Genomic DNA, 21737 nt, shown 5'->3' with positions numbered 1-21737 from the left:
AGCTCTTTTCATTACTGCGCTCGATGCGCTGGGCGAGCTTCCCACTGATTGGAAAGGCCCTAAGTTATGCGACTGTTGAGGCGAGAGCGCACGAAAGCTGTCTCGCGTATAAATGCGCGAGGCAATCTTGGTTCTTATTCTCATAGCGCCGGTACAAAAGCTGTTGGGGTGCCAGAGTGATCAGCTTTTCGAGGCACGTTCCCTGGCTCCCACGGCACAGTTCTGCACGCTGTGGGTTTAGTGACTGTTAAGTACAGTAAAACAGTGCGCACTGACGTGCCATAGCACAGGCTTACCATTTCGTGACGATGTGCACCCTGGCGTTGGGCGTGACGGGCTTCCCCATGAAGTACCACTGCACCCAGGGCACGGGGTTCCCGTTGAGCTTGCAGCGCAGCTGTAACCGCCGGTACGCGTCCACCCGAGAGGTGGGCCGCAGCAACTTGGCTTGCGCCGGCTTCAGCACTGCAACAGGGAGCGGAACGCCGCTTGAGAGACACCGTGGGTAACAAGCGATGCAGCGAGCAAACCGCGGAAACACACGGCCGATTGCGTGCATTCCCTCACGCCACCATTCGTCGGGCAGTGGCTGCTGCTCTGCGCACTTGATTACCGACGGCACCGGGAAAGGAAGCTCGTCATGTACCGAGGCACTTGTGTCGTTCTGGCCGCCACACCAGAGGGGGGCACGGATTGCCCCTTCCTCGCTCAGCGTCCTATACGCGAGCGCTGGCAAAAGGGAGCATCTCTGCGCTGGCCCAGAACTCCAACCGCTTGCTAACTAACCGCCTCTGTGCGAGAAGCGCGGAAATCCGCGCAAAGCCAGAGCGTCGAAGCTCCCGCGAGCTGCCTGCGGAGGCTGGGCAGATTAGCACGCTTTCGTGCGCCTCTGCAGGTTCAGGAAGCGAAGGCGGGGGCTGCGAACGACCTTTCTTGACTCGGAAGTCGCCGCACGTTTTTGGAACCACGTCTCGGTTCACGTTCTCTTCTGCGCGCGGAAGGAACGAATGAAAAAAAAGGGAAAGAGAGCGAGCGGCGGCAGCGAGGCGGAGAGGGCAACAAGAGCAGCGTCAAAATGTGAGGCAGATGAAAGAGAGGCCTGCACCCCCTCCTGGTCCCTTGGCTCCCAGCGCGACCAAGCCCAGGCGCTTCCCGAATTGGTGCTGCTTCTACGCAAACGCTTGTCTTCGAGCTAGACTCGAACCGATCCGTCAAGCGGCTTATAAGAGGCAACAAAAATGGCCGCGCCTCTGTGCAGACGGTGAACCAACAAGCAGAGCAGTGGCGGCAGTTAGCCAGAAGCAGGAACGAATGAAGCTCGGCGATGCGCGCTAACATTTGGCTGCGAGCGTTGGCTCTCCATTTTGCTTTTTTTTTTCGTTGGGGAAAGGGCTTCGCGTTTAACGTTGTTTTGATGATGCTGTCCTATAGGAGAAAAGGGCCATTTTCTTTGAACGCAGGATGGGGCGTTCAGCTGCAGTGCTTGCGACGCGAGTGGTCTAATGGACTCCGGCAATGAAGAAAGACCAAACCTCAACCGGCCATCCAAAGCGTGGACAACGGCGGTTCTGAGTGAGGCACCGAGCAAACTCGGCAAAAGTAAAAAAACAAAAAGTGTGTGTCTGCGTGGGGGGGGGGGGGGGGGTCTTTTTGTTTTCAGCTTTATTCCTCTTGATTCCACGCGTTGTGATCCTAGGCAACAAATGCTACGTACTGCGGCTATGCACTGCTTGAAGGATCGCGTCGTACCGGTGTCGCGTTATGTTACGGAGTTATGTTGTCTGTCAGGTTAAGGCTCTTAAGTCCTCCCCATCGCACAACCCAAAAGTACACCCCAAGCGTAGTGACAAAGAGGACAGCGAGACTCGTGCACGCAGTGCTGTACCAAACTTGATCCGCTGAAGTTTGGGAGAAATAGATAATCTTTCTAGGAAGGGTGTTTCCATGGGACAGCGTCGCTAAGAACGAAATGTCGATGCACCGAAAAAGAAGAAGAGGGTGCTAGCCGCATGGTGACGACCAATGGCTGGTCCCAGGTTTTGGCTTGCAGAGCCAGCTGCCGAGCCGACTGACCGCCACCCGTTCGTCTTGCGATCAGTTCGCAGAATGCAGTAGAGTGAGGGAACATCCTACTGCGTCCACTGCAGGACAAAGGCCCCACCAGTTATCTCCAGTTAACCTTGCTCTGTGCCAGTTTTGCCCACCCTAGGCCCCGCAGAGTTTCTAATCCCATCTGACTCTCTGCAGCTCCTCCCTGCTACGCCTGCCTTCTTGCTACGTTTGTACTGGAGCGAGCTAAAGGAGTAAAGAGTTAGATGAGAGAGGTCTGACAGCAGGAAGCAGCAGGAGGAACTGAGGCCTATTTCACACGGTGCACAAAGATAAATGTGAGCAAACTGGATTTCCTAACACAGTTCAGACGTATACCCGGAGGATATATGGTTATTTGGAAAAGAAAAGGCACGGTGACTGCCTTACTTCGGGCGAACACGTGAACTGTGTCGGGCGGGAAAGGAAGAAAGCGGACGGAGAAAAAGAGCGCGGGGGGGGGGGGGGGGGGGGGGGGGGTATAAAGACCGCGCACGATTTGAGATGTGCATCGGTGGGCTCAACTAGAACCCCTTGAGAGGCCGTGGTTGAACCCACTCTCGGGACCATATTTCGTGTCGTAGATGGCAGACGAACCTGCGGCGGCGCGCGATGTCTACACAAGTTTTGCCAGTTTCCCCATTTGTCGCAGCGTCGAGCCCATGCACGCGCTCTTGTATTCAGCAGGGCAATTTGCTGATAGTTAAGTTTTATTTGAAAAAGGATGGCCTGCGACCAGCTTGCGGCAATTAAAGGGTGTGCGAGGTAGTTACAATAATCTCAGGATGTCCGTTTCTGCCGCGAAGTGTAGGAGGGCCATCATTTTGGTCCTGTCTCCGTTTATTAAGTGCTAAAAACCTGGTAGGGGGCGATTGAGTAATGCCATGAGTGATGAACACCGTCAGTGGAGTATCACAAAACGAATACACCCTCTGGTTCTCTCACTGCAGGGTCATGCAGTCAAGCGCCCTTCGTAGCCGACTTCCAGAGCATGCGATGCAGGGCATTCTTTGACAGTGTCGCAAAACCAGCATTTAGTCACGTGATGCTCGGCTCATTTGGGACATCACCGCCTGTTGTGAAGGGCTTACGAACTGAGAGCGAAACAGTTCGTGTACCGTGAGGGCAGCGTAACTTGCCATCGTTTGAGGACCTGCTTCAGCGACTGACAGAACTCGTTTCACATAATTTCGCTGCAGGTTCCACGATGTTCTCTTTAGCATTGCGATGCACATGCAGAAAGCGCTTTATGCTTCGAAGAGGCCAAGGTTGCTCGTGATTCCGTTGAGTTTTAGTAGCTATTAAGACATGGATTAACGCTTCACCTCCGGTTACGATTTTTTCTTGTTTCATTTATTTTTGTCTTGAGCAGCTGCAGTACATATATTTCGAACCCTGGGTCTGAAATACATCTGTTGGTAGTTTGGCACAAGTGTGCGCCTCATGCAACCTGTCGTGGTGTTCTTTGCGCTGCTTCCGCAACCATTAAACGCGATAAAGAAAAACACTCGATAGTTCTAGAAGATTACTATATTTAGGATTGGAGCCCCATGTTTGGGTTAAAATCCCGACCTGTGAGTAAGACGTCGTCTTTAGGCAGAAACGCTAAAAACTGTGTCCCATAAACCGGGGCGAGATAGTTTAGGCGGCCGCTGAGCGATTGGGCATTTGAAAGCCCCCTACCCCCTTTCCCCGCAGTTTTTCGGGTTGATGGTAAGCAGCACTTCCTGCGATATGAGCATTTGCATGACGCGAGCCAGAAACCGCAGCACGCTGCACACGCAAACAAGCTGGGCTTGGGCGATAGAGATCAACCTGTTGGCGATGCCCGTGTGCCGTAGTGTGGGCATGTGCAGTAAGCTTTTTTTTTTGCGCTGTTGATCTAACGGCGGTCCTTGAGGCAAACAAGAGTAGCATGTCTCACTTGAAGACAAGTTCAATGCCTTTTTGGCAAACGCGATAGGGTCCCGAAGTCGAGTGATCACCAAGTTATGAAGCTGTTATGTGCATAACAACAGAAAAGAAGAGCCCCCTAGCATTTTTTCAGTATGTCACACTTTTGGTCGCTCATCCAGGAGTGGAACTGAAGCTTGCGACAACTTTTTTACTTACTTTCTTCTTTCTTTTTTTTTTGAAGAAACGGTGCGATGGATAGAAACAAGAGGGAAACGGAAACCATTGTGGAATCTTCCTCTTCCCGCAAAGGGTACTTCTCCTTGGGCACCACTGTAGTACGGAGGAGTAGCATCACAGGCGTGCTTTTCTTTCTTCGTATCTTGCTAAAATCCACCATGGGAACCGCTAAAGCGTCACTTTGATGCCAATGAAGTAATTAAATCAATAGCTTGAAGGCGTTAATTTATCTCGGAAAAATAACGGGGTTGTTATCTGATCCTCACGTAGCTCCGAAGTGTCATGCGGGCGTGTGGCAGCGATGGAAGCAAAGTTCGTGGGGTGCATAAATGAAAAAAGAAAAGAAAGGTTCTTAACGATGTAGCCAGGAACCGGAGCGATGCGCACATCTGAAGGAGCCTAAGTAAAGGCACAGTTTTGTGCCGTCGTCTCTTCAGGAGCGTCAAAAGATGTAGAGAGAGAAGAGGGAAAAGGAGCAAAAAGTTGCACAAAGGTTGCGCCCGACAGTCGAGAACTGTGAGAAGAAAAAAAAAAGAGGCACAATAAGAATAAGACTAGCCGCCTGAAATAAATAAATACAAAATGAGACGGAAAAAATATATATATACGGGCGAAAATTCCACGCCGCAAGAAGGGCCACGCGGTGGCTCGGCTGCCTCCCTGGAGCGTGCGTCGGGGCTTGTTGGTTCGAAGCCAAGCGTTGGGAATCGAGAATTCCTCGCGACAAGGGACGCGCTCTCATCCAGTCAGCCGCTGGCTCCGCAGTACCCGCACGGCTGCTCTGGCTGAGCGGCGACGTGCGGGGGTGGCGAGGGAGGACGGCTTGCAAGGGGAGTGAGTGAGAGAGGAGGGGGGGGGGAGACTTTAAACTGGGGCAAAAATGTCACGGAAGCGGAACGCGCGTCGCCGCGTCGAGAAAGGGCGAGCAAGCGCGGCGCCAGTGGTTTTTCGGGTCACAGCGATTACCGCGGAAGATGAGTGCAAACTGGCGAAGAAAAACAACGCCGCTGACAGCGGCTCGTTCTGGATGACAACAGACGACGACGACGACCGCTGCGCTGCCGTCACACCTCTGGCCGTACGCGGCTTCTGAGCCACGTTGTACGCTACGTGCGCCCTGCTTTCTTCAGCTAACCCTCCCCCTTTGCGATGTGTCGTCTTTCTTGTTTTTTTATTTTACTCGACGTTTAGTTTTCCCGCGCTCAAGTTCGACACAACCACCACGCGGCAGCTCGAAGGGAGATGCGTGAAATCAAACGTCGAAGTGGAGAGCAGTGCAACCCGGCGAATAGAGCGAATGCTCGATTCTTTCGCGGTCGTTTTTCTTTCACTCTCTCCTCTGGGGCAAACATCTGTACCTGCACTAGCGTACACGCGCGAATCGCTTACGCTAATATGCACAAGCACTGCTCTTCTGTGCAGTGCGGCCACGCATGAGTCGAAGTCGAAATAAATGAATTCTTGGTGCATAATCTCTTCTCTTTCGCGCTAATTCCACGAGACCGCTCACCTTTTCGACGTTAATAATTTAAAATACACGTTTATTTCCTAGATTACATCGGATTACAAGCACCCGCTGTTTAATTGTTCATGTCCTCCATGTTCCTTCTTCCAGCTGCACGTCCCAGCATGCTCCGAGCAGATGAAGTCGACGAGATTGGTACTCACTTGAGAACTAGGACTCAAACGCAACCCTGCATTAACACAGCGTCGTCAACAGATCATGAAGAGACGGCTTAGAAAGGTTCCGCACCGGCACCAATCCATACAAAATAATAAATATACATTTCATATTTGATTGCCATGTATATGTAGTCGGATTGCACACAGAGGCAACGTGATATATTTCCACATGTCGTAACAACAAGAAGAAAACAGGAATGCATTAGGATAAATTATATGCGGCAGACGACGGCACTGAAAAAAATTAGTATGCGCGTAAAACTGTATAGGGTGAACAGAGCTTTCAAAATGCACGACGTCAGTCTGTCGGGGAAGCGCGCAGCACTTGCAACTCGACCGTTATCGCGAATCGCCTGACCGCACCGTTTGCTGCGAGGGCGCATTTAGTCGCCGTGAACGTGAAATGCGACTTTACGGTTTCCCAAGTTCGCGTCGTATGAGCCAAGACCGCTGCAATGCGTTGAAGGCTAGTTTACTGAAAGAAGGATCGTTAGGGACGTGCTCTGTCTAAGCGAACGGCTGGCCCATGCTTCGTAGGCAGCAACAAAAAAAAAAGTCAGAACAAAAGAGCGCACTCGGAGCATTCCAGGCCTGCTTCGCTTAAATGTCCAAATTTCCAATTTCGGCGACGGCGGTAATCCAGCGGCGGAGTAAGTGCACGAGGCGCTCGTAAAAGGGTCGACCACTCCCCGCTTTCCCTCGCCCTCCCCTTGGGAGGCCAGACCGGAGCCGAGGACCCAAGGCCGGACAGCGGGTGCAACAACCGCGCTCGGATCGGACCATCGCGCCCCGCCGAGCACTGCGCTTTCGCAATGCCTTCAACGCGACCCGGTGGCGACATGGGTAGCCATGCGAACGCCAGCGGGGAACAGCAGCAGGCCGGCAATGCAAAGCAGCGCGGGTGGGACTGAAGCCCCCGTCTGTGGAGCGGCTGCGCGATGCGTCTGCGAATGAGATTTCGGGAGGAGTCCCGTAAAGAAAGGCGCGATCGGCGGCAGGGTCGCCAAAGGGTTGCGAAACAAGCAGGCGCAACTCTGCATAGAGAACTGCATCGCAGCAAACGGGGGGTCACGCCTGAGAGGAACCCAATCAGGCGACGTGGCAGCGGCCATGTTTTACTGCCCAAGTTACTTGAGCATGCATGCAGTTTAGGTAAAGCGGACTGTACACGGGTGGCTGTTTAAGGAGAATGGGAGGCCATTTTTAGGACGGGCGCTAACCCTTTGCGGACCCAGCGAGACGACGGGCTTTACGACTGCGCTTCCTTCCACTCCATCGGTCTCTCTCTCTCCGTCTTCCAAAGCACATGGAGCAAAAGATGCGTAAACGAAAAAAAAAAACATCGATGCAGAAGAGCGCCCCAAGGTTTAACATTGCCTTATGAAATGTATTGCAAAGTAAAAAAAAAAAGATTACAGGTCTACACATAACTTCACAAAAATGCCAAAGCTTGCAACAGTTGAAGAAGAGCGCAATTGTAAGTTAACGGAATACTCAGCCTCTAACGAAAACAAATATTTGAAAACTACGAGGATAGCGTAAAGTGCAGTAATAAGGCTGAAATTTATGTGATAGCAGGCCAGTAGTGAGAAATATACGAGCAAATTTTACGCTGAAATAAGAACAGAGTTGGCATAGTTCTGATCCTACGAGCCAAAGTATTCAACACTTCATTTGGAAAAAGCCAGCCGTTTAAATTTTGCACTTAGCGCGAACTCTTCGGGAGTCTGAAATCGTCATGCACAATATTTCATATTATTGCTGCTACTCAGTTCCCACGCATGGACATACGTAATAGAGCAATGGTCATCTGTCACGTGATTCGCAAATACGCCAAGAATAACATTTATGGTGTGAAACGGTGAGGCGATAGGCTATGAGTGAAGGCCGTGGAGGGCTCCGGATTCATTTCGGCCTTGCGAGGTTCTTTAACGCGCTCTGAGATTGCGCAGTACGCGGACGTCTTTGTGTTCGTTCCGCCTCCTGCGAAATGCGGCCGCCTCGGCCGGCATCCTTGGACTCTGCAGCCGAACGCCGCAACCACTGAACCACCACGGCGGCCGGGAAGAGTGTTACGTGGGGGGGTGGAAGTGCGCAACTGAGGCATGACTATTAGGCCAGGTGAAGACACAAATATCTTTGTTCTGGACGTGCTCAAACATTGTAGAGAGGTGAGAATAATTTCTCTTGCCGAGGGTGTGATACGACAGTTTATAAGGCGACGAATGAAGGCGTGGTAGAGATTAAGAGGCTAAATTACGCAGATCGAATTAGTGACGTGCGTTGAGCGGAATTCCAGATCCATACAAGAATTTCCCTCGTAGCTGATGATGGTGTAAAATGCATTTCAGGCACACATTATGTTCGATACCTATAAATGAATAGGGCATATGGGACGCGAGTTAGCTCTGAAACCGTTAATGCATTTTGGACGGCTACTTTCTTGTATATGAAAATTATTCACTTAGATTTACCCGGAGTGATAAAAAGTCCGTTTTTACAGCACCACTTAGAAATGTTAACGGTATCAATTAAGCTTAGGACGTTCAAATATTTACGTTAAGTGATGAGTGTGCTTGACGTCTGGCTGAAGAATGCAGTGATCAGAAGGGAAATGACTCAAGAGCATTGCTCACTCGCATCGGACTAGCTTGAAGGAGTCGGAATATGCACACGAAACGGGTAATTTCAGTGGCCGTACTCATCTCAGTCTTCATCTTTCTGGCATTCTCATCGCTGTAACCAGGTTTTAATAATCCGAGATGTGTGGGTAAAGTACGAGCGTCTGAGACATGCCTTGCTTTGCTTTTCGCTGAGTCCATGGTGCGTAGTTGTGTTGTTGGCCCCTTCACTATTTCTCGCCGACCCTCCTGGTAGTTGTTATGTAGCCCCCATGTGGTTGTTGTGACGTGTTCATCAGCAAGGGCGGGGCGCCAAAGCAAAATAACTCAACCTGGCCGCACAGAGGCGGCTGACGACGCTATTATTAAGTTTGCAAATTTAATGCGCTTCCTTTGGCGCCGCGCCCGATTCTGAGCAGTCAACTAGGACAAGAATGGGGAGCTGTATGAACGAAGCCGTCTGGTCCGCGGACTGCGTCAGCGTCAATTCACGCGGGCACTCGAACCGATAAGGAAGCTCTTTGTATGCACTGAGCAAAACCAGATTGCAAGCGGACGCCGAGCAACTCGAGAAGGAAAACTTGTGAGCGAGGGGAGATTCCTTAATAAACTCTCGGGAGCACGGGCCGCTCGGCGGTTCTCGCTATCTTGTTCTTTCTCTCCATTTTTCAGCAGCCGGGAGGGAATGGAGCAACGCCAATAAACGTCACGTGCGTGAGAACAAAAACGTTGCTTTCGCTCCCAGCTCGCCCACGACCCACGCGGCAGGCGGAGATGCTGCCCGCCTTCCCAGTCGGTAAACTTGCGGCTGAAACATTCCGTTAAATGGTTCGAACCGACCGAACCAGCCAGTCGCCGCCCTCACGGAGGGGGGTGCAGATCGTAGGGAGACTGGGGTAGGAGTTGGGAAATACGTTTGCGAGCCCAAAATAAGCAATTTAATGCGTTGAACACGCGCGATACCAGCGGTGACGAGGAGGCGATGGCCAAGTAACGGAAGATCAACCACGAAGCAGCGCCGCGGAAAGGTTCGTGACCGCGACCCCAGTTTGTCAGCGGCATCGCCCCTCAGGTGCAGACTGTAGCGTTGGGCGGCAAACAGGCAAACACGTTGCCAGCGAGGGGGAGGAGGAAAAAAACCTCACCGGAGGCCATCACTGGGGCGAACCCTTTCAGGATCCCCCAAGTCAGAATGGAGGAGGAAGGGAAAGGTGCGCGAGATATGGGGAGCTTACACGTGTGTGGAATGTGTCCTGTACCAACCCTGATAACCCGACGTTCGGAACAGCGAGCTGCACCACGTCACCAGCACTTGCAGAGCATCAGTGTGGTAAGCAGAGTGCCGGTCGGAACTTTTTGCGGGGGATATGTGCTCGCTCCGTGTTGAGTGACGGGTTGCGGTTGGAGAAAGATGGCCCGATTTTTTTTTTCCTGACGTTTTCGTAGCGTTCGACTATTCGCTCTTTGCGGCGTCCCTGCGAGGCGTGCGACTAGCGGGCCCCTGGAAGCCTTCACGAGGGCTGAGAGCGCTCAGTCGTCAGCCTCGCGCCACGGGGCACCGCACTAGGACGCTGTAATGAGAAGGGCGGGAGGCGAGTGGGTGCCGGCGGCTTTTGCGTCACAACGTCCCCCGGCGCCACAGCCGCTGGCCCCGCGACCTTGGCCGCATCTCACGGAGAGGGCCATAAAACGGCCCACGGGCAGACGCGGGATCGCGCCTATCCCCATCATCGTTCGGCCTTTTTTTCACTTTCTCTTTTTTTGTGTGTCGACTGCCGTTCTCCTCTTTCCATTTTTGTTCTCTCGTTCCTACAGTTGGTCGTGCTGTAGCCCAAAGCGCAGCGTTGTTAGCTCAGTTTGACTGATTAATAGTGTGGAAAGCCAGCAAGTGCACGGACTAGGGCATGCGCGAGAACGCAAGGTTTTGCGAACACAGCACGCAGGCCACCAGCGAGGTCATAGATTTTTTTTTTATTTCGGCGAAATTTGCTGGTAGATGCAACCACTTCTCAGCTGTTATTATTATTATTATTATTATTATTATTATTATTATTATTATTATTATTATTATTATTATTATTATTATTATTATTATTATTATTATTATTATTATTATTATTATTATTATTATTAAAATAAACTGTTGCGTGCCCCTATTTTGTGCGGCTGCCAGCGGCGCGTGGTCGGCACAAGGGAGGAGGAGGAGGAACGCAGGCAGCGAAAGGAGGAGAGTGGTTATTCCCCGCGACTGTAAACAAGCGGCAAGTGGCCGACGGACGAGACGCACGCGCGCGCCGCCGCCGTAAAACAGCCTTTGTGCAGAGGCCGCGTCGTCGTGCGGAGACTTCCGTCCGCGACACGGGGCTCGCGCCAGGGTCGACGACCCCGGCGTCCAGACCCGTCGGGAAAAATGGAATATGCAGAGGAGGGCCATCGATCGGCCGCGGCACACACGCACCGGCCAGAGCCTATGTGGAGCAGGCAGCACACCATAAAACTTGATGACACGGTGCTCATTCAGTGGGCTGCTCCCGACGAGCGGCGGCCGCCGGGCGAGAGAAAAACAAACCCGGGCGCGCCGCTCTCCTCAAAGGGCCCTCGCGACGGCTGAAACCATGTTTATCCCGCTCTTTTGCTCCCCTCACACGCCCAGGGTGTTTGCGCGCCGCCCCGCTGTGCGAGGAGGAGCAGGCCCTTTTCTCCGCCCAGCGAGGCGACACAGTTTCCGATCGCCGCCAAGAAGAAGACTGTCGACTCACGGGCTGCGCGAGGCGGTCACGGCGCGCATAATACCCGACGGAAGAGGAAAATACCTACGCGCTTACATACAGGCCCACACAGTTTCATGGCGCTGAGCACACACTGAGCCATCGCGTGATCCTGGAGTTGGCATGTCTTCTCTTACGGCAAACACACTACTAGTTTACAGTGGTAGCGAGACTACTACTACTACTACTGCTGCTGCTGCTGCTACCACCGGCTAGTGGTAGTACCACTACTACGCGCTGCTGGTGCTCCTGCTGAAGGTGTTATCACTACTGCTACGTTTGTTACAGTTTCCTCTACACCGACGACGACAGCAACACCGTACATTCAGCAAAACCTAACTACGCCACTGTAAAGAACGACAAATAGGCGCTTAACGGAGCTCCTCTCAAGTAGCGGCCTGCGCTGGTGCGAGAACAAATTTTCACCCGAAATTACGAGAAAGCCAACTGAGCGAAACCAGAGTCGGAAACCACGACTACGAAATGAAACCGAAAAAAAAAGCAGAAAAGAAGGGGGGCAAACGCAAATTTCGGCTTCCCTCACGAGCGCCCGCGGCGACGAGCCGGCGCTGGCGGCGGTGCTCTCCTTCCCATAATGAGCGAGAAGTGGGGGAAGATCAGTTGCGCGCAGCAAAGACAGATGGCGCGCGCGACAGGAGCCGGGCCTCCCCCAACGTGACGCATTCTTCGCAGTCGCAGACGGCGCTGGGCGCTCGCCTTTTGGAAGGTCGTCAACAATTTGTCAAAGCCGGCAAAGAAAGCAGGCAACATCCCAAGGGCGTGTTAAAGCCTTTCCGCTCCCTCTCCTCTTCCCCAGGTGCAATGACCTTAGCGGTTTTAGGGCTCGCCCTCCGCCCCGGCTTCTCACGCCAGACGACCAAAAAACTCGCCACCGGCGGGGAAGAAGAAAAAAGAAAGTCGAATGCTTCGTCAAATTTAGCATAAGCTTTCGCACGCACCTCCGCCGCCGCGTCGTCTGAGCGAGAACCACCCTGCTCCCAGCGGGAGACAAAAACAAACCCCGCCGGCTGCGCTCTCCTTTGCTGAGCGGCAGAGTAGCCGCGCCGCCGCGAACAGGAAAAAAAAAAGCGGCGCAGGGGAGCAGCTGAGTCAAGCTTTATTCCGAGGTATAAAGCAGCGCGCAGCGGCTACGCCGAAACTGCTCCAGTTTCATAACCCAACAGGCTAGACGACACGCACGCAACTTTTCCCCTCCTGTCTTGGCGGCCCCTCTCCACGTCCGGCTTGCAAGTGTCCGACGGAACCAAAATAGTAGCCGCCACAGTCTGGTCACTCCCGGCAGTGGATTAGAGCACGGGAGGAGAAGGCCGAAAGGGGAAAAGAGCGCTTCTAAACGCCAGTCGAGGAGCCGACGCTGGACCGACGCCGAGCCGCTCTCCACTGAGGAGGAGGGTTGCCCTCCGTCTTTTGGGCGCACCTTTGGAGACGGTCTGCAGCTGCTGTTTTGTTGCTGCCTGCTGCCCAAGTTTGATTTCGCAGAGCACAGCCACGTGTCGCGTGGCACGGCAAAGAAAGGCACTGCCTGGAAAACGGCGTTCAGGAAGACAAGTCTCGCAAAGGCGGCAAATGTAAGCCCAGCTTGCTCCAAATCAAGCTGATTGCGAGACAGCTGCTAGTGCCTTGCAGCATGCAAGCACGTGGCCTAAATATATACTTCTCCTGCTTCTTTCTTTTCTTTTGCGACTGTACGGCAGCGGCATCATTTTGCCTGTGATACAAGCAAAGGAAACCAGAACGTAATTAGACTGAACACGCGCCGTTTCATTTTAAAATCAATGCTCTTGCAGCATTACTTCCGAGCACGATGGCCGTGGCTGTGTATGCCCGCTGTGGAAGCCGTTCTCCCCGTTCTGTGATCATACGAGTTGCCATTTCCCTCCAAAGGGCATTTTGTGATTTGCTTTCTTTATTAATGTTATTTCTGCTTTCCATGATGAGGCGGTATTATCCGTAACCCGGGAAAAACAAGCGCAATGATTTGCTTCTGAAAAGCAGCACGTTTTCGTCGATTTTCCTAAACCTCGTGCCAGCTTGTGCGTCCAGAACATTGGCTACGAGAAGCGTGCTTCACTGTTGGTTCGCAGTGTTCTGCGGGTCACGCACCTGCGCGCGAAGGCGGCATCGGAACGAAGGGGTTGTCGCAGGGAACGGTTTGTAGATTTCACTTGCAGGATAGACATCCCATTCCAGCTACAGATGCGAACAAAAAATAAAAAATAGAGGTGCGGGGGGGGGGGGGTGATGATTGACGATGCTGCCAGGCAAGCATGGCAAATAGCAAGAGAACCGGCAAATAACAAGGCGTCAGAAGAAAACCAAGAAAGGTGTCTGCTTGATGATGCGGATGTGTTGACGAAGACTACAAGTAGGGCAACCACAAGTCGCTCAAAGGATCGGTTGGGAAAGGTCGTCGCCTTCTCCCTACTGAATCAGTTACGACTGCTTCAATCGGACAAGGAAGGAGGCTTCGCGGTGCTGCCTGAGGAGGAATGCAACAAAAGATCGGAAGAAGCGATCGCCAAGAATTTCAAGCCTGTGCAATCTAGCACTACTAGAGAGAAGTGCAAGGTGGCAGCGCTGTGCAAAGACATGGAACTGAACATGTTAGCGAATGCTATTGTTGACGCTAAGTGCAATGCTCTTACTGCGTTTTTACGGCAAAAACCCATAAGCAGTATGTGCATTTCAGGTCAATGGTTAGTGAAAACGGTACTTGGCAGCATGTTCTGAGCAAGCACCTTCACAACCAAGAACTTGAAAGATGTAATTAGCGTGTGTCCTTGTCTTCCTCGGCCTTTTTGTGAGTGTGTCTTTCTGCGCTAGTATTTTATTTAAAAAAAGTTACGCGCCATCTAGCCCATCTATGGGTTTTGCTAAGCATATATGGAACCCGTCTTCATCATTATTGACTGGTCTCGAGTCGAAACGTCAGTAAATTCCTTTTTTTAAGCATGTGTCAATGTGTCAGTCTACATTACGTGAGTGAGTGAGTGAGTGAGTGAGTGAGTGAGTGAGTGAGTGAGTGAGTGAGTGAGTGAGTGAGTGAGTGAGTGAGTGAGTGAGTGAGTGAGTGAGCGAGCGAGCGAGTGAGTGAGTGAGTGAGTGAGTGAGTGAGTGAGTGAGTGAGTGAGTGAGAGAGGGAGGGGGGAGGGAGGGAGGGAGCTAGCTATCTAGCTACGGCGGCGGCGGCTGTCCAATCTTCTACTTTCGAGTGTATTTATGGGTGAAACAAACATCACGCGAAGGTGTTTCAAGACAATGACAACATGGTGCACTGTGGGAACACGCATGCGCTAAACCCCTAGTTAGATGGTCACGAAAGCTCTTTGCCGTACTTTTCAAATGTGGTTGGCCGAAACAGCTATAGCATGCCACCGTGCCAAGCCTCTGTGTAGAAGGCACGGAAGGTAGCGTGCCTTCCTCGGCCATCTGCAACATCGCGTAAACTAAATCCTTAGATCGAACCTAACCAAGCGCTCCCAGGTAGCGCCGCTGGCCCAGAGAGCCTGACTTTCTGCCAGCATTAACAGAAGCACCGCGGTCTGTTCAACATCGCTTCGCGTTTCGCGTGTTTCTTCGCCCCCGCGCCTCGCGAGCTGCAGCGTGCTGCGCTGAGCATTGAACCCTATTCGAATGACGCGTGCGCTTTGCGTGGCCGTCGCGCTATACGAGCTACGTACAGGCTTACGCAACCCTCTGCCGGTCTGACGTCACGGCGACACTCCTCGTGTGGCTCCACCTTATAGTTACGGGCCGGTTTGACGTCATTGAGAGTCTTTCCTTACATTCGCCGCCAACGACGACTTTGACGTCAGCCCCGAAAAAAGCTCCCTGATGCAGCCATAGTTGCCGACAGATTATCCTTCGACACATGATTGTACTGCCGAAGCACGGCCAAAAGTGATAGTGCAACAATCGCAGTCGTTACATGGTTCGCGGTGCCACCGTGAATTGAGCAAAAAGAAAGGCAAAAATTAAATAATACGCATTTGGTGAGGATCGCGATGCCAGGGATCTCGACGCAAGCCGCGCCATTGCACAACGCAAGAGCACCAATACGCTCTCCCGTGTCTCGCGGCTGGATGAGCTGACACATGTATACCAGCTCACCTGTTGGAGGTGGCACTTTGACGTTTGCCACCTCACAACGGAGTGACGACTGCTTCGTGTCACAAGAGTTACCTGTGCTGCTTCTAAGGTTTACTAACGCGCTGTCCTTGTCTGTGCCGTTTTGTTCCCAACGCGAATCGATATTTCTTCGGCTTACTAACCTCTCTCTCTCTTCGCAACAATGCGACCGCGTTAACGGAACATGCGGCTTTCGCGTCTCAGCAGCACACGAGCATAATAAATTTAAAAAAAAAAGCAACAGAAACAGCCGCAAGGTACACCTGCTGCGATGCCTCATAATCTGCGGAGAGAGGCATCAGCGAGCATGCCGTTGAGGTAACGCAGATGGGATGACTGCCACAAACCGCCGGGGGAGTGCCGACCTCTGCAGCCCGCTCAACTTAACCGCGGCGAGCAGTCCCCCTCCCAGATGAGCTGCAGGCAAAGAAGGTGGGCTATTGCAGGACCGTGACACTCTCACGAAGCACGCGCGGCTTCTCGCTTCTTCCGAGGTCTGGCTGCAGAATGCGATTAAACAGCCTTGAGGCGTTTCAGTCTGGGCTCTGGAATTTCCAGCCTCCGATGTTCGCTCCACCCCTTCCCGTCCTCCTGCCCTCCTATCCCCAGTGGTTTAAATAGGGATGAACAAGAAACCAGCAGAAGATGACGCCTGCGTTTAGAGTCGAGTTCATGCGGAGTGGCGCTGCGGGCTTCATCACCCGAGGTTGAGCCCGAGGCTGCCTTCTCTGGGCAACGGTTTCCGCCGAAGCTGCAGAGCCAGTGCACGGCGCTGACCGAGACCCCGGCTGCAGAGTGGGGCGCCGAGGTCAGCCGGGCGACGAGATCAAAGGCGGAGGACCAAGGTGCCTGGCCGTCGTCTGTCGGTGGGCCCGGTCGCGCGTCCCCGCGCAGCGCGCAAAACACAACGCGCGAGAGACCCTCGGTCGGAGGGGGGATTCACTCTGCCAAGCAAAAAGGGAGCAGTCGAAGAAGAACCTTGTTTAGTCTTGGCTGTGCCGAGGTTTTAAATATAGCCCCAGTGCCCCTGGAGGGCTGGCCGCCGCCGGCAGACCCGGGTCTGCGGCGCCCCAGCCGGATGAGGGACGCGCCGCCACCCGGGAACCACCCCGTCGTCGCCTCCACTTGCGCCTTCGATCCTCAGCAGCGGTGCGCGTCCCCCTCGGCTGAGGACAGGCGGCGCCGCAGTCGCACCGCCATCCAGCGGGGAACACGGCTGGTTAGCCTGACATCAACGCATGCAGTTACGCTGCCTCGTCTGACTTGATGAGGGCATTCGTCAGTTTCTCAAGTACTTTAATCCAAGTTCCGTCACACTGCCTTCCTTAGGCGCTTATGAATGTTTGCCCTCAGGCGCGCCAGCTGCATTCTTGCGAACGCGACGCCGGTTACGTGCGAAACATGTCTGCACGACCGAGCGAGTCATTCCCCTCGTGCGCGCACCTTCTCGCATGGAGCCGGCGTTTCCAACGTATCGCTTCAAGGTCGCGACAAAGTTTCGGCCACTGGAGGCTCTCTTTCTTTCCGACACGGCTGTTCCCTCTTGGAGGAGAAGCCCACCAGCGCTTGTGGGCGGCGGTGCAGATACTCGACTCATCCCAGTCCGCGCCTTTCCTTTCGCGGGAGCCTGTGACGCGCTTTTTTCGACCACATTCCGCGGTTATCAAACCTCGAGACGTTAGTTCAGCCGCGGTCAGGTTGCCTGGAGCCGGGCATGCCGTCTGTTGACGCCCGTTGTCAAGTAATATGGAAGGGTCCACGCGGAGGCGAAAGTCGTGCGTCATGTGGCCTTCCGAATTTCTTAGCAGCCCACGCGAGGAGAAAGGAAGAAAGCGGGGGAGGGAGGAACGACGGAAGGAAGACAGAAGAGCAAAATAGAAAAGTCGCGTTGTGCGCTGCGTCACTGTTGGGAGCAGCAGCGAGGCTGTCGTGCGATGCGGCGGGCGCAGCAGCAGAAGGCCCGTCGCCGCGCATCGGCAGGGCTCGTTGCGGAGACGGCGGCATTCGTCAGGGCGCCGCTGGTAGCTGTCGCGTAGCGTGTGGGCGCGTCGGGGCCGATGGCGGCCTGCTAATGAGAGCACGAGAAGCCGGTCTATTTCCGTGATGAAGCGCCCCCTCGCCCCCGGCGGCGCACGCACAATAGCGGGCGCTACAATTCACGATTCGCGGCGTCCGTCCCCCAACCGGATCTCGGCGGCGGCGGGGTGCCAACCCTGGCGGGAGGTGCTGCTGGGCGGCCAAAAAAGGGGGCCTTTTGCCGCCTAATTTAAGGCCCACTTTACTGCCAGGCATCTGTCTCTTCGCGGGTCCCCACGTGAACCGGTCTGTTTATGCCTCGGCAGCCCCAAGGTCTCCGCCGCAATCAGAGCCGGTGGCCGCAGCATCCCACCACCGTTAGGGGCGATCATCCGCTTGGCTCCGATACTTTCACTCGGACTCTGCTGGCGCACCGCGGCTGCCAAGTGCGGCCGCTGCCAAGCAAAACGCCACTGTTGGGCGGCGAAACGCTGCCGCGGTGTTTGCGCTGCACTCGAAGGACGCCGCCACTGCTCAAGGAGAAAGTGGAAAATGTTTCGGGGCGCCAATCCTTTTTGTAGTGCGCGTCTAGCCGCGCGAAGGATTAACGAAACAACAAGCACCGTACGCTCGGGTCGCGGCCGGAAGAAAAGCAGCCAGCGTTTGGCGCCTGGGCGAAACGAGCTGCGGACCGCGTTCTTCCGATTTCTGCCAGCTTTCGAGGGATATATTCCTCCACTACGTGCTTGTCCGCGACTTCAGTGGAGCCTTCGCGATATAGGAAGCGTACAGCCCCACTGCCCTCACTGGCGCCGCTTACCGAGGAGATCGCGGTGCATAAGTGTTCGGTGTGCGGAGTAGCCAGTTAAGCCTTGAAGAATGTGGGAGCTTAGCTTTTTTTTTTCCTTCACTGCGAGTCAGCGCCTATGTGTGCCTGTTTCTTCGCTCCTCGAACTATTTTGGTGATTCTCATGAAATCGACGCCATGCTGCGGCGGCGCCGCGAACTAGTCCGCGCGGAACCACGTTGTTTGCTCCGTTGTGTAAGCGGTTCGAAGGCACACTCAGACACTGTAAACTGGGCTTCGCTACGAAAATATGTTTCGGCTATAACGAGATAGAAGACCCGCTAAGTGTCGCTACGTAAGTTTTACGGGGACAGCAACACTCAGTAAAAAATAGGAGTCGCGACTTTCCACGCTGTAGTGGGCCGCTTGTAGGGCCGTGGCAGTGCAGTTTACATCAGGCACCTAGAAAAGATGATTTTCTCGGATTAGAAGTGTCCCTGTAAATACGAAGCGCTGTTTTTTAACAAGCATCGCTGAGAACACGACTAACGGACACGGTTTAAGCGCGGTGATATTTGTGGGTTATTTTCTCTGTAATGGAAGGCCTTACTACTGGATACGCGTGTGCTGATTCGTTATTCACGGAGTGCGAGGGGTTATATAAGCATGCCATTCAGGTTCCTTTTCATTCTCACTTCTTTTTGTTTGCACGTCGTTCGCCCGATGCCCTCCCTACCTGTCACCGAAATCAATCAGTCTCACAACAGAATCGGGCGAGTGTAATTGTATTATAGCGCCCTTCCATCCACTGCTTACACACAAACTGAGAGCACAAAGCGCGGTTGACTGCTCAGTGGAAAGAGCGCGCCAGAAAAGGCGACGACCTCGTTGGCCTCCCTTTCCACTACCACACACGATTAGAAATAAATATTTTGAAGTAGCTGGCGGTTAATAGAATTAATGAGCAAACAACAAAAGAAAGCCAAAAGGGCGCAGTCTAATCATTTAAAACGCAAGCGACAGTGGCTCTTCTGTCGGATGCAATTCAAGAACGAAGCGGTAGATGCCCCCCAAACGAGCCTCTCCAGCTATGGGACTTGGGGAGATACGCAGAATACAGCGCTGTGTTCTGCGTGTCTTCCTACGTTCCTATGTTCATGCTGGCCCCCACAGATGGAATCACACCAACTGGCCCGGAAGATTGCCATTTTACCCTCCAGCCAATGGCGTCAACCGAGTCTCCCTTTGGACCTGCTAGCCTGAAATAGCAGGGGGTGAGGAGGGACGTCTGCCGCTTCGTTCTTGAATTATCCGATTACAGTTTCATCACTGCGCAAGCGGCATGCCAATCGCTGGGCCTTGCTTTCCTGCAATGCTTAATGCGAGAAGTTACGCTTCTAGTTTTGTCACTTGCCCTTTTACAAAGAGTCGTCATCAGCGGTCTCGCACATTTGAAACTCTATTCAAAGCGCGTCGTCCGCCTGGTGCTCCGCTTTCACACCAGGCAGCGATTTCTTCCTCGTCCTGCGTTTACTCCTTTGCAGAGCCGAGAAACGCGACCGTTTGGTTCGCACAAAGGCTGCCACTATCGGTGAACAAAGAACCAGTTTATCGCGAAAGCTTTAAACAAGCGCGCATCTGCCTAAGCGGATCCCAGAAGCTGTCCCCGTAACGCCGCCATGTTGGATCAATTGAGGCGCCCCCTCTATAGGCCGCGAAAATCGCCAGTACCATAATAACGACCTGCCGCAGCGGCTCAGTGGTAATGGCGTTCGGCTGCTGAGTTCAAGGTCGCAGGTTCAAATCCCGACCACGGCGGCCCGGATTCGATGCAAAAGCCACCCGTGGGCTGTGTGATGTCAATCGATACCCTCTCGTTTAGGGGCAAAGCGGTGCGCCAGTGTGCAGGTGCAGGACAGTAACCCCCCCTGTTATTGTCCTACGCATGCGCAATGCCCCTAACCTACGGAGACACCCTATTCTGAAAGTCCCTAGTAAACGGTAAACAACCCCATGATGGTCTAAATTTGTCCGGAGCCCTCCACTACGGCGTCCCTCATATCACGCGTGCAGCATTTGGATGTTAATATCCACATACACACATGCATCTATATTCCCTGTCAGAAATTTAAGCTTGCGCTGGACTGAAAATGGATTCCAGGTGTGTATGGCTGGCCCGCAAGCGCGTGAGAACAGCTGTACTTGCGGAAGCTGTCTCCTCGCGGCCTTGGCTTTCATTCCCTGCAGGCTTACAGTGCTCAGTCGTATGCAGCTTTCGCTCAACGTTTCGCGCACACCCGTGAAACTGAGCAAAATAAAATTAGTCGGCAGCGATTTGAGCCTTCACAATCATATCCCCGATATATTGTATAAGACGCTGTAAATGTACAGACTCAATCTTTTTCATTGCGCATAGATTAGCATTGTTATTAAATAACAGCGAAGCTAGCCAGCTAGACGCCTAGTCATAACAAGGAGGCAAATGTTTATAGTATACAAAAGCAGTGGTAAACCGTTTCCCTAAAACGAAGATCCATTTTCTTTACATCTTTGATGCCTTTGTTCAGAAGCAAAGCCTCGGCGAAGCAGAGACCAATGAATAAAACTAGTGAGATAATCACCAAAAACCTGAGGCTTTCCGGACTGGCGCGCTTTGCCATCTGAGCATAACACCACTGTTGCGTGCAGTTGTTCGGATGAAACAGCTGAGCAGTCCAAGTGCGCGTGTCTCATGCTGAAGACGACGACAAGGGCCGTACGACAACTACGATGTGTAAAACTTGGTCATGACTGTCTCCAACATGTCATGTGCTCCAGCAGCCGCCGCGGTGGCCGAGTGGTTATGGCGCTCGTCTGCTGACCCGAAAGACGGGGTTCGAACCCGGCCGCTGCGGTCGAATTTTGATGGAGGCGAAATTCTAGACGCCCGTGTACTGTGCGATGTCAGTGCATGTTGAAGGACCCCAGGTGGTCGAAATTTCCAGAGCCCTTCACTACGGCGTCCCTCATAGCCTGAGTCGCTTTCGGACGTTAAGCCCCATAAACCATCATGTACACCAGCCGTGAAAAGTTACAGATCGCCTTTTGCGTTTTATATACTTTTTGGAACGAAGCACTCGCGACGCTAGGGAATTTATATTTTTTGTATCAAAGGATTTTTTTTTATCGAATGAATCGCTCAGTAAGTCGCACATTCAAGAATTCGGCTGCTTATATCTAATCCATGTTGTGCGCAAAGACAGAAACCGATTTGTTATTTTTATGTTATTACTGCGTCCTTAAGCTTTTCGACTGCGGGCATACATGTCTCTTGCACTGGCGAGAATATAACGTTAGCGCAGCCGGCAATTACGGGATACAGATCCGTGGCCTGCAGTCGGCTTTACTTATCGGGACCCTACTAAAGATTCCTGAGGCGTCGCAAAATTAAAACATACAAGGCGTCATCGTAAGCACCTGCGGTCACACGTGACTGGGGGCATTCTGCTACGG

The 21737-nt window shown here is 53.1% G+C and overlaps 1 protein-coding gene across 1 annotated transcript in view; it reads right to left on the bottom strand.

The window, feature by feature from the left end:
- Positions 1–21737, bottom strand: part of LOC144115670 (uncharacterized) — a 106370-nt gene that overhangs the window by 9897 nt on the left and 74736 nt on the right. Inside the window, exon 2 of the mRNA XM_077650126.1 lies at positions 297–465. Within this exon, the coding sequence (XP_077506252.1) occupies positions 297–465 (169 nt within the window). The remainder of the gene's footprint in view (positions 1–296; positions 466–21737) is intronic.

This window comes from Amblyomma americanum, chromosome 1 (assembly GCF_052857255.1).
Source record: "Amblyomma americanum isolate KBUSLIRL-KWMA chromosome 1, ASM5285725v1, whole genome shotgun sequence".
Taxonomy (NCBI): Eukaryota; Metazoa; Arthropoda; class Arachnida; order Ixodida; family Ixodidae; genus Amblyomma; species Amblyomma americanum.
Note: the sequence above shows the minus strand (reverse complement) of the source record. Positions and strands in the feature narration are given on the sequence as shown.